Below are 15,984 nucleotides of genomic sequence, written 5' to 3' on the forward strand. Positions count from 1 at the left end.
GCTGCCACGCATCGCTTCATGACTTCTTCTTTTGACGTTGGTTTAACCCCCCAGCCGTGTATTCTTTTTTTTATTAATATTTTTTAAAAAAGAAATCGGCTTTTCCATGATGGTTGAAACTGAAAGTCGCCTGTGAGGGAAAAGCCCAGTGAGAGATACATGAATGTAAAAGTATTCATGTTTTTGTTTTGTACCGTTTTACTTAAATCTGTGATTTTTTTTTTTGTATTTTTTTATTTCGGTTCAGTTTACGGACGGCGTACACGTCTTCTGAAATAGCGTCCTCCAGATACTCCCAACACGTTTCATCCTCCTGTTGCCGGAGCGCTGAAGTCTCCGAGGATTACCCGTTAGCAGATGTTGTCTTTAAAAAAAATAATAATAATAATAATTGCTAGATTTGACCAGGCACTGCCAAAATGTTAACATTCACCTGTTTTTTTTTGTTTTTTTTTGCTGCTGCGAACACCTTTCCTCTCCCGCTGGACCAAATTAGATTACATGATCGTTCACCGGATTTAATGATGTCGAGGCAACTGGCCGTTGCCGTTATTTTCAGATTTTTACAGTGCCTTGCCGTTTCTCTTTTCCAGATGCAGAAACCACATCCTTTGCAATCCCGGTCTCAGAAAGCATCGAGCTTCAAAGCCGCCCAACTCTCTCGAGATTTCCTTTTCAATTCAGTATTCAGAGGCCAAAACTTTGACTTGATCACAGTGTTACCTAAAGGGGGGAAAAAAACCTAACTTCATAGTAGACAAGAGTCTCTGGACGCAAAAACACCAAACTGATTGTCTGCTGTCGTGCCCTGGAGTCGGCATCTAGTTGTTTACAACGATGTACATTAACTGAGGAATGTTTTCTTGGTTTATTTCAGTTCTTAATTAAGTGCCAAGTGTTGATGTTCGGTCGCCCATCCAGACGTCGATCTTCGATGTAGCTCTACTAGCGTTTATTTTTTTCAACAGAGTGCTGTTATTGTTGTTTGTTTTTGTTGTCATTAGAACATAATCAGATGGTGTTGTGTTTACAAGGTTCTGGGCTGATCATGGCGAAGCCGCAAGGTGAATTGTGTTACTCCCGTTTATTTATTTGTGAGATACTTTTATTGAGTGGCACCTCCTTGATTATACTTCCTGTCATATTCAGTTGATTTCCTATATTTTCTACCAGGAAGGATTCTGTGAATGTGATGTGTTGGAAGGGGAGGGGAGGGGAGGGAGGAAAGGGTCGCGACCCCACACCCCTCTGGAACCATTTTGACCATGTTGTGCTGTCATGTTGCCGACCTGGGAAAAAAAAAAGAAAGTATTATTTGTGGTGGATCGCTCTGGTGTTGTGAAATCAGTTCTGAAGTTGCTTTTATAAGTTTGTGTAAAAGGACGAGAGGGGGAGGAAAAAAAAAAGAAGAAAAATAGTGCTTTGTTTGATCTTTTCATTGTTCCGCCATGTTTGTTTTTCTTTACTCAAAGTGATGGTGGCTGTGTCACTCTTTTCACTTTGGCCGTCACTATTAAAGAAAGTCTTGCTGGTGGCAATGCAAGCTGTTCAGTGTCTGTGTGTGCGTGTCAGCGTCTGTGTGTCGAGTTTTCCTTCTTAGGACCTTTTGACCCCTAACATCACCCTCAAGATGATGGCAGAGTGGCATAAACATGTTTGGGATGACGAAACAAAAGAAACGTTTTTACATGAAGCCAACGAATCAGTTGAGCTCGATAATTATTGTGGACATCCTCTATCTAAAAATATATCGCTCCACCAGTGTTTAAAATCAGAAAAATAAGTGGTTGCCCTGTGGTTTCATGATGCCTTCAGGTGCCCCTGGTAAACGCCTACATCTAGTAGGAAATTCAGTCGCTTTAGGGCAGACAAAACAACCAAATATACTTTTTTAAAGATAAATATGAATGGCACAGAGCTGCAGGTTTTGTGTATATGTGCATGTCTGTGAGCGTAAATACAAGAAAATATGTTGAGCCGTCAGCTGCACAGTTTCAGGATAATAATGCTAAACAAGCACTTATATTAAAACAAAAATGTTGTAGCGTCAGAAACTTCAGACAAAGTTTAAAACATACATCAAAACCAATTAAAATCAGTTTTTTTGTAAGTTAGTGATATCTATCACTGACTAAATGTCACATCTATAACTGTGTCACATTCAAGTGTAGTGAAGTTATTGTAAAACAAATCAAAAAAGCACACAAACTGAATATCATGATGAAAACTAATTTGTCCTGGTTTTTCTTTGAGTGTATTTCCTCGCCCCATCTTTGGATTTAAACGATCTCTGACGACTTCCCCGCGTGGGCTGGTCCAGAGGTGCGCTGGCCTCGTAAATAGCGGCATTTCCGACGGCGCGTGAACGCACCAGAAGTCCATCCTCCCCATCAGCAGTCCGGTCAACAACATTTCTCTCCTGCGAACTTCGCCGACTCTCCGCGGGTCAAACAGCCCGACATGGATGCCCTGAAGTCGGCCGGGAGAGCGATCATCCGGAGCCCGAGCATGGCGAAGCAGACCTGGACCGCCGGCAGACACAAAAGTAAGAAAGAGTCGTTAATTTAAGAAGAAAAAGAGGAGAAAAACCCGTAGAAATAAGGGGTTTAAGATCTGCTTTCTAGTTGCACCGTTTGTTTGACGCTACAGCTGTGTCCGATTTATTTTAATTATGCAAACAAATTGACTGGATTTTTTATTAGTCGGCTCACTTTTACCAAAGTTGAGCTTTTCGTTTCAAACGCGAAACGGTTTTGACAAAGTTTGACATCTTTTTATTTGTGTGTAATTCTTATTTGATCAAAAACTACAAAAATACTGAAAGAAGCAGTTTTTTTTCCTGGTGTTTTGGGTGGAAAACATTAGTTTTTTATACCGTCTGTTTGTTTGCACTGCGGTTAAATCTTGTTTGAGGAATTTTCCGGAAATAAATGTTATTTTTAAACCAGGCAGTAAAAACAACAGGACACTTATTTCAAGGAAGGCTCTAAATATCATGTTTTATTTAATTTTTAAAGTTTTCTCCCTCTCACAAGATACTTTAAATCACATGCTTTAAGAAAAATCCCTTTTATTATCATCTGATATTCTCATTTCAGCGGCTTTATGTCGTAGATAACCCCAATCTCCTGTTTCCATCCACAGCACCAGAGGAAGTGCAGAGGTCAGGGACAGTGATCATTGTCTCGCTCAAGGGCCCTTCAAGCGGGGCAGGTCCAGCTTGCCCACAATGCAACATTAACATGGAACTCTTATAATGCACTCTGGGGGCCCATTGTAGCACTCAAGGGCCACTCTGTAAGCTAAAGCTCACTTGATCCTGGCTGTAAAGTCCTGGTGGAGGGTGGAGGGTGGAGGGGTGACGACTGGGTGGCTTCGTCCGCCTGAAAGCTCCCCGGTAACCAAGACGACAAGCCAGGAATGCTGCGAGTCAGTCGGTGCAGGGCTCCCAGTTGGCTCCAGTTCAAGCTGGTCTATTTTAAATTCCACCAGAGAGGGCTTTGTGAAGTATGCGACCATTAGAGCATATTGGGTGGATTATAGGAAAACTGCTATGTAACCGTAGCTCACCTGGGAGGAGAGCAGCCGGGAATTGGAGACGCACTCTTCCACGCGACGGATATGTTGCCAGTAACGTTTCTGTGTTAATGGAGGCGAGCCAGATGTTAATGTGTTTACTATCGGAGTCCTGCGGTCAGCTGGGGCGACGCTCTCTTTTTGATTTCCCCCCGGATGATATTTACAGAACATGACCGGTAACTTTACAATTGTACGATGTGCACTGATTTTTAAACAATCGGACGAGTGCAGTTCCAACATGCACTTACTTTATTAGCACCCCTTACCTTAAGTGTATTTACTTTATTAGCACCCCTTACTTTATACAAGTTTATTTACTTTATTAGCACCCCTTACCTTAAGTGTATTTACTTTATTAGCACCCCTTACTTTATACAAGTTTATTTACTTTATTAGCACCCCTTACCTTAAGTGTGTTTACTTTAGTAGCACCCCTTACCTTAAGTGTTTACTTTAGTAGCACCCCTTACCTTAAGTGTGTTTACTTCATTAGCACCCCTTACCTTAAGTGTGTTTACTTTAATAGCACCCCTTACTTTATACAAGTGTATTTACTTTATTAGCACCTCATACCTTAAGTGTGTTTACTTTAATAGCACCCCTTACTTAATATAAGTTTATTTACTTTATTAGCACCCCTTACCTTAAGTGTGTTTACTTCATTAGCACCCCTTACCTTAAGTGTTTACTTTAGTAGCACCCCTTACTTAATATAAGTTTATTTACTTTATTAGCACCCCTTACTTAATATAAGTGTATTTACTTTATTAGCACCCCTTACTTTATACAAGTTTATTTACTTTATTAACACCCCTTACCTTAAGTGTGTTTACTTTAATAGCACCCCTTACTTAATATAAGTTTATTTACTTTAGTAGCACCCCTTACTTAATATAAGTTTATTTACTTTAGTAGCACCCCTTACTTAATATAAGTGTATTTACTTTATTAGCACCCCTTACCTTAAGTGCGTTTACTTTATTAGCACCCCTTACTTAATATAAGTTTATTTACTTTATTAGCACTCCTTACCTTAAGTGTGTTTACTTTAGTAGCACCCCTTACTTAATATAAGTTTATTTACTTTAGTAGCACCCCTTACTTAATATAAGTGTATTTACTTTATTAGCACCCCTTACCTTAAGTGTGTTTACTTTAGTAGCACCCCCTTACCTTAAGTGTATTTACATTATTAGCACCCTTTACCTTAAGACATGCACTTACTTTATTAGCACCCCTTACTTTATGCACCCAAAGACTTTACTCCTGTGTGGAGTGACCGTGCATCGCTTTTATTATGAAGCAAAGCTGAATTTTATAACAAGTGTTTTAATATTTTTAAACCAGCTTGTTTTTTAATATGCAGTTACGTGAGGTATTTTTAAAATTTGTTTGCTCTAATTGGGATCTTATAATTAGTATAGACGTTAGTAGACGACAAAGATAACGACGTATTAAAAGCTTCCTGTGACTGCAGCGAGTGACCCACTTGTTTTATGGAGGTGTTGTGGTCTAGATTAGAGTCTTCTCTGGACTTTCAAGGTGCACATTCCTCACCATCGCTGACCCGTATCGCCCGAGACTTCCGAGTCTCTCTCACCTGCGTCTTTTTCTTCGAGGACTTACTTGATCTTGGGATATCGGGTGAAAGAACCAACATTGCGCCCAAATATTGCCATGAATGTGGCTCTATTGGCTAAGCCACTCAACTTAAAGCATCTGCATGCTGCATTGAGGAGGAACCTATTCAATCGATGGAGACTGCAGCATTTATTAGACTGTTTTTTTTTTAAAATGGCGAAGGCCTACCTGCTCCTTAACCACCTCTATGCTTCTATTGCCCCGGATCGGTCGCCCTAGACGACCCACACCGGCACGCTGCCAGAGTGGAGGCACCAGCCAGAGGGTGCTTGTCTGCAGCAAAGAGGCTTTCTCTCTATTTAGGGACCTTCTCAAACAGAAGCACGGGATCAGGCCAGCGCACAGTCGTGGTCAGTTCTGGCAAGTCGCTGCCAGGACGGCGACATTTCTATCTGCTTTTGTGAAGTAGTTATTCCACCGAAGCGTGGCACTTGCTCTGTCGCCGGCGCTTCTGTTTCCACTGGTGCTCTCCCACCATCCGCTATGGGCTGTGCAACGATTCAATGTGATGATTTAAGGATTACATCATATGTAAAGATAGTGTGACACACAACTGTGTCGTCTAAACTTGACTTACAAGCACATACTAACTTTCATTTTGCCGAAAAGTCAGATTAAACTCAGTTAAATCAAACTTTTTCTCTTAATCTGATTACTCTGTATTTGTGTGCATGCACGTAGACGTGGTCAGTGTATAGCTGGAAATATACATTTGGGGTCTTATTTCACTTCATATGGCACTTGGGTTCCAAGTGCTACGTTGTGGTAGTGACCTGTCAATCACAAGGTAGCCCCGCCCTATTTTAATCTAAATGGACCATAATTTACCAAATACACATCATGCTGTGTTGAAGAAGACTTGAAACTAGAGATTGAGACATAAACTCATGTTTACAATATTTACTTAGGGAATAAATCAAGAGAGAAGTAGAGTAATTTTCTCATAGACTTCTATACAACCAGAGGAGTCGCCCCCTGGTGGTCGGTAGAAAGAATGCAAGTATAAAGCGCTTCAACATTGGCTTCACTTTTTCAGACTGGTAGAAACTCAACCAGTAGACTCTAAAGAAGCCCACACCTCCTGCTCTCAGACCTTTCCCTCGCAGAACCAGGGTTATAATATTGTTGGTGGCGGTTCGATGCAGGATGTGTGTCTGCACTCCATCGAGAGGAGGATAGATCCGCTGAGTGGATACTTGTGTTGTTGAGATTTATGTCTACTTAAAAGGGCCTCTCAAAAATCAAGTTATACAAACGCACTGGCTCTGTAGCGGCCATGACATGAGGACCGGAAAAGGGTTCAGAGCTTCATGGTTTTATTGGCTAGCAGAAGTGTTGAGGCAGATGGCCTCTTTTGACATTTATGATGATGATGTTGTTGTTTAGTTTTTTGTCAAATCAAAATCCAGCTAACACTTGAAGACACATGAACCATTTAGATGAACAAGTTGTCAAGTTTGGTTTCATTTAAATGAAATAAAACACAAAATGCATCAAAAATGGGCCCGTTTTAGTTTTTTTTTGTGACTTGGTAAGTCTGTTTTGTATCGTCAGTTATGGAAGTTTTTGTTTATTGGGCCCATCAGCACTGCATCCCAGTGAGTAAACTCCAGGCTAAATGCCTCTGAAATGTTTGTTTAACTTTGCAGCTGCAGAGACTTCCAGACCAATGTTGTCCCTTTCTGACGCTTCTCTCTGCGTCGGGTAGAAACCAGCATTACGCTCTAGTGAAACCTGTGTGGCTGTAAATCCGTGCAGCTCAAAGAAAAGTTAAATGGGGGCAAAAGGGGGTTTTGTTCTGTTTTTAAAGGCTCCGTAGTGGTCCCAAGTTGTTCGGGCCACAGTTGGTGGTTTCCACAGTGATTCAGTGTTTGGTTTGGAGGCACAAATCAGCCAGGAGGTGAATTGCCCGTCAGTTGGATCTTTTTTTTTTTTTTGTACAATCAGGACATTTGTTGCCACAGTGCTCAACAAAGGCTCTGCACTTTGATACAGGAAATGGATCCTCATCCGTTAGTGTTGGATCTGATGGATGACTCATCCCAGACACCTCTGCTCACCCTGCCATAAGAAACCCTCTTTGTTTTTTCACACCCAGTGGCTGATCTCCAGCCAGATGGTGAGGTCCACCTGTGTTTACAGCCCTGCTCCCACGTGCACAGCTGTTTCCTTGCAGGTGTCGCTCTCGCTGACCTTTTGATCACGGAGCCGTCCACATTCTCCGGCTTAGCGGTGCCTGGTAAACTCAGGCGCTTTGGACCTTTTTTTTAGCACAGTTCGTCCACAATAGAGGATTCTACTGAGGGGCCTAAACCTGCAAAGAAACCTGCTTGCATCAGCCTTTTTTAAATCGTTGATTTTGGCCTTAGTGGACTAAGATGTATTCTCATTTCAATACTTTTCTGAGCATATCTCTGGTGCTGAAAGTGGTGCTTTAGTGCGGCTCTTTGTTGATGAACTCTGCTTTACACATCAGTCGATTAAACCAACACATTTACTTTGATTGAAGACGGCAGTAGTCAAAATAATTCAGTTCTTTTGGGTTTGAATGGAAAGTTTTATTTCTCGTTTTTTGTTTTATTTTTTATTTTGGTTAAGATGAAAGAAAATATTTTCCTTTTAGACCCACAGTGGGGAGATTTGCAGTATTACAGCAGCAAAGGGGAATAGTGCAACAATAAGTATAATACTACAGTAAAGGTATAATAAATTAAACATTAACAAAGATAAGATGCACATATTAAATGTTGATTTGTGAGGAATGTGCGGTCTACATGGTCTCTGTAACCGCCAACCTAAAGCCCAAATATCTGCCGTTTTATCAGCTTTGAGGTCACAAAATGGCTGTGACCTTAATCTCGTTTGTGTCTAAATGTCAACTCAACAATTGGTACAAGTAAACTTTTTTTTTAACACTATCAAGTGCTTTGCCAAATCGCCACTTACAGACATAATGAAAGCCAGGAGGCAGACGCTGGAGTCTGAGCCCAAAACATTGGACCGGATCGTCATGAGCTCTGTTCCAGTGCTGCAGACTCTGTGTGGATCTGATGGCCCTCCAGGCTTCAACAGTAGAGTCCTGAGTGTGACTCAGTGTGACCCTAAAATGATCCACAGCACAAGTTTTTTTTAAACGCAAGCTACTTTTAATGGAGGGTTATCACATAGTGGTGTATTTTATTTTTATTTTTTTATTTATTTGAACAGTAAATGCTTCACTTTGTTTTTTCCGGCATGAAAACGATTCTCATATCTCTGAAAACAAATTCCTGCCCGACTCCTCTTTTGGCTGCACTTTGTGTACCGTGTGTGTGTTTACCGTGTGTGTGTGTGTGTGTGTGTGAGAGAACACGCGTCTGCACATTGTGTGCGGTGTGCGTCGCGTCCCACAGGGAGCCGAGTGCTCGCAGGATGGATTTCTAGGTAATGGGGATGTTTTTTTGTTTTTTTTCTTCTTCTTCTGCCGTCTCCTCTCCTCACCCCTCTCCCCCTCTTCTCCCCTCCTCTTTTCTTTCTCTGAGGAAATCTGTGTAAACACAGCAGAGGGTCAGGGCCGGCCGCACCACACACTGACTGATAAGACGCCACATGCAGATAGCCGCTCCTTCGCTGGCTACACTTTTTGCACAGTCAACACATCGCTGCCCTGACGTCTCAATTCTTTGAACACACGGTGCTTTATCGTTTTCTTTCGACGGACACGCGTGTCCTAGGCCTGTTGCGTTTCTCTCTGAAAAGACCACCACACTTTCCTCTTATCACAGGAAGTCAGAGTCCATGTACACTATTTGCCTATTTTTTCTTTTTTCCATTGTCGAGCCCTGTAAGTTGTTTTTGCGCTGGAAGTGTTTACTTTTCATAAACTGTACCTCTGACCTAGATACCCTGCTTCGCCTCTCCGCTTCAGGGAGCGAGCCGATGAAATGTCTCAACTCTAAGTTCAACACGGGCTATTTACATTTCCTCTGATTTGTGTTTTTCCCAAGCTTCCCCCTTTTGAAAGTATTTATTTTTGAACATGAAGGGAAGGAAGTCGCTGCGTCTGTGGACTGTAACCCACGGATATTGGATGTTTTTTTTTAAACTTGATGCCTGGGCAGAGCATTTGATTTATTTCAATTTTTTTTTCTTCTTCTCCGCAGAGCTTCCAGAGAACTGGACTGACACGCGGGAGACCATCGTGGAGGGCATGACCTTTAACCTCCGTCACCTCGGCATGACACTCGTGGACCAGCCCAAGGGAGAGGACCTGTCAGCTGCAGCAGTAAAGAGGATCGTGGCCACGGTGAGGGTCACTCGGGATGTCACGCAGTGCTGAATTACTGTTGCATGCTGGGATTTATTGCACTTGTTGGAACTGTCTCTACAAAATCAACTTGTATTAACCCCATGAGTCGTTTTGTTTGAGAGGGTCTCCACCTCCTTCTGTCCATCTTTCTATGAACTGAGTTGTATTTACTACTGTTATCATTGTTTTATATATATTATCATAATTTCAAGTGCAAACTGAAAATGTGCATTAAAAACAGGTGGACGGAAATGGAGGGAACAGCTTGCATCACTACTATATATTCTGTCTGGTCCAGCGTGACCATTTATAAAATCCCTGTGCGGAAATCAGTCGGATAGATGTAAGTTTCCGCTCCACCTGATGAGTGTTTTGTACACTAGAGGATCCAAAATGTCCGAAAAGCCTTTTTGTATGTCCCGAACACACCGACTGGCACGCCGTGAAACAAGCCTCTCTTTTCTGCGACAGGCGAAAGCCAGTGGGAAGAAGCCCCAGAAGGTCGCGCTCAAGGTTTCCCCTCAGGGAATCGTCCTGTGCGACCTCTCCACCAGCAAACTCCTGGAGAACGTCTCCATTTACAGGTACGTAGAGATCGGGCATTAACCGCGTCGGCGCGCTTCTGAAGCCGCTCCTCTAACCCGTCGCCGCTCTGCAGGATCTCCTACTGCACGGTGGACAAACTGCACGATAAAGTGTTTGCTTACATCGCTCAAAACACCATCAATGGGACCCTGGAGTGCCACGCCTACCTCTGCTCCAAGAGGAAAGTGGTGAGTAGTCTGAGCACAGAATCCGTGTTTTATGTTTAATGTATGATGAATATAAATTGAGTTCCACTGATTTTATTTTTTTACTTTCTCGGCATCAGCTTGCTTTGAGTTTGAGGCGTAAACCTCCCCTCGTGGTGCGGTGGGTTCTCTCATCTAGCTTTAGTTTCACTTCCTGAGTGAAACCCGGCGACAACCATCATCCCGAGTGCTTTTCATTGGGTTTGAGACGTCGTTCCTCCTGCAGCCGAGCTTTTCCCTCCGACACCATAGCTCCTCTTTCTCATCATTTATTCTTAAGAGGAAACCCAAGAAGCCTCGCTCCCCGACCCGGCTGTCATCTTCCCGTGTGTGTGTGTGTGTGTGAAGGGCACTTTTCCTCTCGTCTTACATGCTTCCACGCTCGTCCCCTTCTCTCTCTCAGAATAACATGACAATACCCTACTTCCTTAATACGTGCCTCTCTTGTCCTGCTGATGCGACGGTGGTCAGGAACTCTGTTCTCGTCTACAGCAGCTCTTCGGTCTACGTTCACTACTTTGACGGAACTATTGACCTTGCTGTGCATCTGCTTCCTGATTTTTTTTTTTTTTTTTTTTTTTTTTTTTTTTTTTTTTTAAACCATCTCCATCAGTCCAGGTACCCGATATCTAATTTTGAGAATGAAAAGCATTATCCCAATTCTTTTAATTGTTCCAGGGCGAATCTTCTTTCCTTAAAGTTTACTAAAAATGTGTTTACCTTCAGTAAAAAGCACAGCAAGTACTAGTCCATGTCTGCAGACTAGATATGACTCCAGACTGATGGTCGGCGGTACTTTTTCTTGCTGATTGCAGTAGGAACAGTTCACCCAATCAACTGTCTCCCTGGAGACGTGCATGAATGTATCTCTGACCATTATTCATGTCATGTCTATACTTTATAAACTGCGTTTGATAACTTCGGGAACACAGATAACTTTGTCATATCTGCTCAAACGGTCATGATGTCCTGACGGTCGTGCACGAGGCGGATAATCTGTGAAAAAGTTCAGGTAGCTTTATTTATTTTTTTCTGTGAGGGCGATAGAGAGTTTGAACCAATATGACAAAAAGGGATTTTTTTTTTTTAACTTAACTTTCCAGGCTTTTCAGGGTTGATAAACTGTGTTCTTTCTTTCCTTTTGATCAATGTGTAACAAAGTGCATGTTTCTGCTCTCCAGGCTCAGGCGGTGGCTCTGACGGTCGCCCAGGCCTTCACAGTCGCGTTTGAACTCTGGCAGGTGGCCAAAGAAGGTAAGCGCCGACCTCCCCAGTCTTCCAAGATCTGGGAATGACGCACGGCGTCTCCAAAACCCACGAGCGCCGTCTACGTGGGAGTTGTTGTTCCAGCTCCTATTGTTTGCTTTGAAGCACCAAGGACGCTGTTATCAGCTCTGAGGTTGCAATTGACATGTGTGTTTTTTTTTGTTTTGTTTTTTGTTTTTTCTTCCTGCATCTCTTCTAGAAAAAGGGAAGCGAGTGAAGTCCGGTTCAGCCGGAGAGGCCAGCAGTAGTTCCCGTTCGGAGAGATCGAACAGCTTGGGGAGCCTGAAGGGGACAGGTGATGACAATGGTGTGTGTGTGTGTGTGTGTGTGTGAGACCCCAAAATACTTGGAACCACGTCGATAAGGTTTCGTTTTTTCATTTCTTAATTTCTCGGTGCGGCCGAGAGAAAGTTGAGTTCTTACCATCTAAACTGAGCCCCAACTCAACTAGTTGATGACAATGTTAATGAATATAGGACACATTAAAATGCAGAGAAATATCAGAGTGCTTCACATAAAAGGTAAAACAATCAGTGCAGCATTAAAACTGAACAAATTACACAAAATAATCATGCAGTTTATGTCGCTTAAAATAGAATAATACGATTTATAGACAAAATATTATAGAAGTTGAGCCTAATGTGTCCTGAAATCGACACTTTTTCAATTATTTTTCTAATTATTTGGGCTTATGATGTTTGGTGGAACCATAATTATTAGATTTCAATTGTTGAATACCAACACACAATCAAATCAGTCACACACACAACAATTTTACAAAATGTGCCCACGTCTCTATACAGCGTGGAAATAGCTCCCCTCTATCTAATAACCCTGTGACTGCAGAACATAAATAAAGAACCAAATAAAAGAATTATAACATGAAAATATGATCTTAACTGCACTCCCTCTCTACTACAAATACAGGATGAGGATCAACACGTTTCATTTAGGGGAAGAGACTTTCACATTTCTTTGCTCACCAGTGGTAAAAAGGGTTGTTTGTTGTCGGGAGGATTACAGCCTGAAAAGAGGGCCTGCTGGCACGGGTGTTAACTGTAAGCCTCTTTAACATAAATGCAGTGAACACAGTACCTTTCACACACCTAAAGAGCCCTCACCTCTCCTCTCATGCAGATGTTGCCACAGACAACCTGTTGGACTTTGACGACGGTGGGAATGTGGTCGTGGAGACAAACAGGAACGTTCAGGAGGATCAGCTGGACAACCACAGGCCCTCAGAGACCAACAACAACACCGCCTGCGTAAGATCCTCCTCTGGCTCCGTGCTCCTCCTGTAGAGCTCCACGGAGTTTGGTTTGAGAGTTCAAGTCTTGAAAACCCCCCAAAACAAAAATACAAATTGTTTCTCTTACCTGTAGTGCTATTATGTATTTATCTGCAGGAAAGATGTCTGCCTTTCCTACAGCATAATGGGCTGTATTGCACTCAAAGCGGCAAAAAAAACATTTTTTTTACAAAGATTTTTCACCCCAGGACTATTTTTCACTCCCCTGCACACTTCATATCTAAACACTCATGCCACTTAACATACACTTTAACTTAAACACACATGTCACTTTAACTTTAACATACACTTACATTAACGTTATGTTTGTCTGAGCTCTTTATCTTATACTTTATTTAAATATCACTGCACTGTTGTTGTTGGTTGTTGTCTAACGTCTCATGTCTAATGTATGCACCTTCCGCCTAGAAAAATTCCTCGTTTGTGTAAACATTCCTGGCAAATAAACGGTTTCTGATTCTGACATTTGAAAAACTGCTATAAGCAGAAATCTTTAAAACTTACCCCAAAACAATCTAGATGTATAAATTGCACTACAGGTAAGAGGGAAAAATATGTATCTTGGGGTGCACGGTGCCTTTTTTAAAAATGATTATTATTTTTTATAATTGTATAATATTCACTGGGTGAATATGAAGTCAAGATTCTTCTTCTTCTTCCAGGAGACAGAAGATGGTTTGGATGAAGCCTTCTCCAGGTGATATGTCTTTCTTCATATTTTGTTATAGAATGACATTAATCCTTGTTGATTCTCTCCGCCGCTTGTTAAAATAAATTACCCAATCCTCTGCCTCCCACGTCCGTCTCGTACTGCTTTGCCTTACGGCGCCACTTACTGATGATTCCTGTGTACTGCGGAATACAAATCCTCCTGATTTCTATTTTTTTTTTTTTATTTGAAAGCTAAACTTTTAAACCTGTCCTCAATCTGCTGTGTGTTTGTGTCTCCAGCTGTGCTCTGGATAGCTATGGTTCATGTCCAGGTAAAGTAGAGTACCACTGCCAGCTGTTACAAGCCTTACTTAGCGTAGTAGTCCTAATTACTAACCTAAACATAACCCGCTCCATTCTCTCACCGCCAAACCACAACAACGGGGCAGTAATGTCCTCGGTAGCTTCCTGTGTCTTTTATCTCCTCCCAGATGGAATAATCGCTGACTAGGCTCAGAAAAGAAAGCCGACCGTCTCCTCCCATCTCATATCACAAAAAATTGCCTTTTTTTTTTTTTCCTCTCTTCCCCTCCCGCCCTGATAACCCTCTTTATAGTCTGTTTGTCTTCCAATGAATGGACTGACTCAATGGGAGTAATGTGACTCCGCTACACACTGAAGGCCTTGTAGTGCGACTATTCTGTCGGTGGTCGCTGGTGTGAAAGGGGAGCAGCGGGTCACTTGAGCCCGGTGACGGATGGAGCCATTTCATCCCCTGTGGTTCCAGTAATCTGAAGAAAACTGAGGGATCTTATTGAGAAGAAGTTGAGGCTCTAGTTGCACTAAAGTGTCTGTGAGGTTTTGAGACTTGACCCAAACTTTTGAATCAATCTTTTTGAAACTCTGCATGACATTCGGACTAAAGTGTCATCGCGCTGTTATCTAGAACGCTAGTAAACAAGCTTTCGGGACTTTAGTTTATCTTTTATTTCATGTGCAGCTCTTATTTTGTATCAGAATTCTGAATGCACTCGTTCATTATGTGGCAAAAACAGAAGGAGCAGGAGAGCAACTAGACACTATAAGGCACCGTCATGTACCTTTTTTATCTCCCCTCACGACTTGGCTAGAGAGACTTGACGAGTCTGAGAATGGAGAAGAAAATAGAATTACTTCAGCTTTATCTGTTGTTTTTTTTGTGTGTGAAACGGATCTTTTTTGCCCAATGAGTTCACAATGTGTATTTGCATGCGGGTGTCAATAGTCAACTGTCTATTCAACCGTTTACATCCAGCACTTTGGTATCCACACACTATTTAACCGCATCTATAAAAATGCTACTTCATTTAGCAATAGTTAGCTAGTCAAAAGGTGTAGCAATAGCAATAGTAGTACAAAGACTGAGCACCCAGTAGACCGAGGTGTTTGTATGTTGTGAGAAGTTTGGTAAGGATTAGGGTCAGGTGCAACTAGCATTGCTAGCATCTGACTCCTGGGTGCTATTAGCATCTTTCTTTTGAGGTGTAGTTTTTTTTTTTTTTTTTTTTTGACAGGTCTCATCAACCATTAATCTTCATATTCCCCCCCCCCCCTCTGTGTCCTCAGACTGGCAGTGTCGCGTACTAACCCCCAGGTCTTGGACATTGGGGTGACTCCTCAAGACTGGCTCACCGAACCCGACTGGGACGCCGCCAATGGAAACACTCCCGACGGCAGTCCGTTAGGGGACGATAGCTTCGGCTTCTGACCACCGACCACACGGCAGAGAGAGTAAAAACAACCGGGGGAGTGGTGAGGGGGGGGGGGTGTCGCTATGTCTTATGAATTAACAAGGCATCACTGTGTATTTAAGGCGAGGCGGCAGGAAGTCCACAAGGGAATAGGTGTGGAGTCGTGAGATAACGTTTGGCCTCCTCACCTTGTCGCTGCACTCTTCACATGGACAATTCCTCCCTCCTTTGTGGGGGATAACGGCACACCAAAGCAATAACAGCGTCCTCGTTAAGGTTCCTGCATCTGTTATCGCAAAGCAAACATCCTTGTCACCTTTTTTTTGTCGTCCTATTTGCTTCCATCTTTCAGTAGTTCTGGCGTCATACTCGGTGTTTTGTATGTGTGTGTGTAGGTAATAATTTATAGAGTTGTAATTATTTTTTTATGGATGAAGAGGAGGATTTAATTCCCACTGATGTACAGACCGTATCGCCGGGCCTTAATGACGGCAGGACAATCAGCCACGCGAGGGTTCGGCCTGCCGCCACCTTGGACGTCAGCTGACGATTGTTTTACGTCTCAAACATGTAAAAAAAAAAATAAAATCAAGCTAGTCGGTGTATTTATAAGAACTCTTTTTGTAGCGGTGGCTCCTTCGGGACACGTTGTTGCAGGCGGTGCTTTCTTTTTGTTCTCGTCACCGCAGCGTTAACGGCGTTCTCTCGAATGAAGCCCAGATGTGTTCA

The 15,984-nt window shown here is 42.5% G+C and overlaps 1 protein-coding gene across 1 annotated transcript; it reads left to right on the forward strand.

Annotated features, from left to right (window-relative positions):
* Positions 1-2,460: 2,460 nt before the first annotated feature.
* On the forward strand, positions 2,461-15,272 carry ldlrap1a (low density lipoprotein receptor adaptor protein 1a; the record flags this gene model as incomplete). Its single annotated transcript, XM_079232284.1, has 9 exons — positions 2,461-2,545; positions 9,363-9,505; positions 9,980-10,092; positions 10,167-10,281; positions 11,481-11,553; positions 11,765-11,860; positions 12,703-12,830; positions 13,537-13,571; positions 15,131-15,272. The coding sequence occupies 9 exons, from the start codon at positions 2,461-2,463 to the stop codon at positions 15,270-15,272; spliced, it is 930 nt and encodes a 309-aa protein (XP_079088410.1).
* Positions 15,273-15,984: the final 712 nt, after the last annotated feature.

The sequence above is a fragment of the Taurulus bubalis genome (genome assembly GCF_910589615.1).
Source record: "Taurulus bubalis genome assembly, chromosome: 16".
Taxonomy (NCBI): Eukaryota; Metazoa; Chordata; class Actinopteri; order Perciformes; family Cottidae; genus Taurulus; species Taurulus bubalis.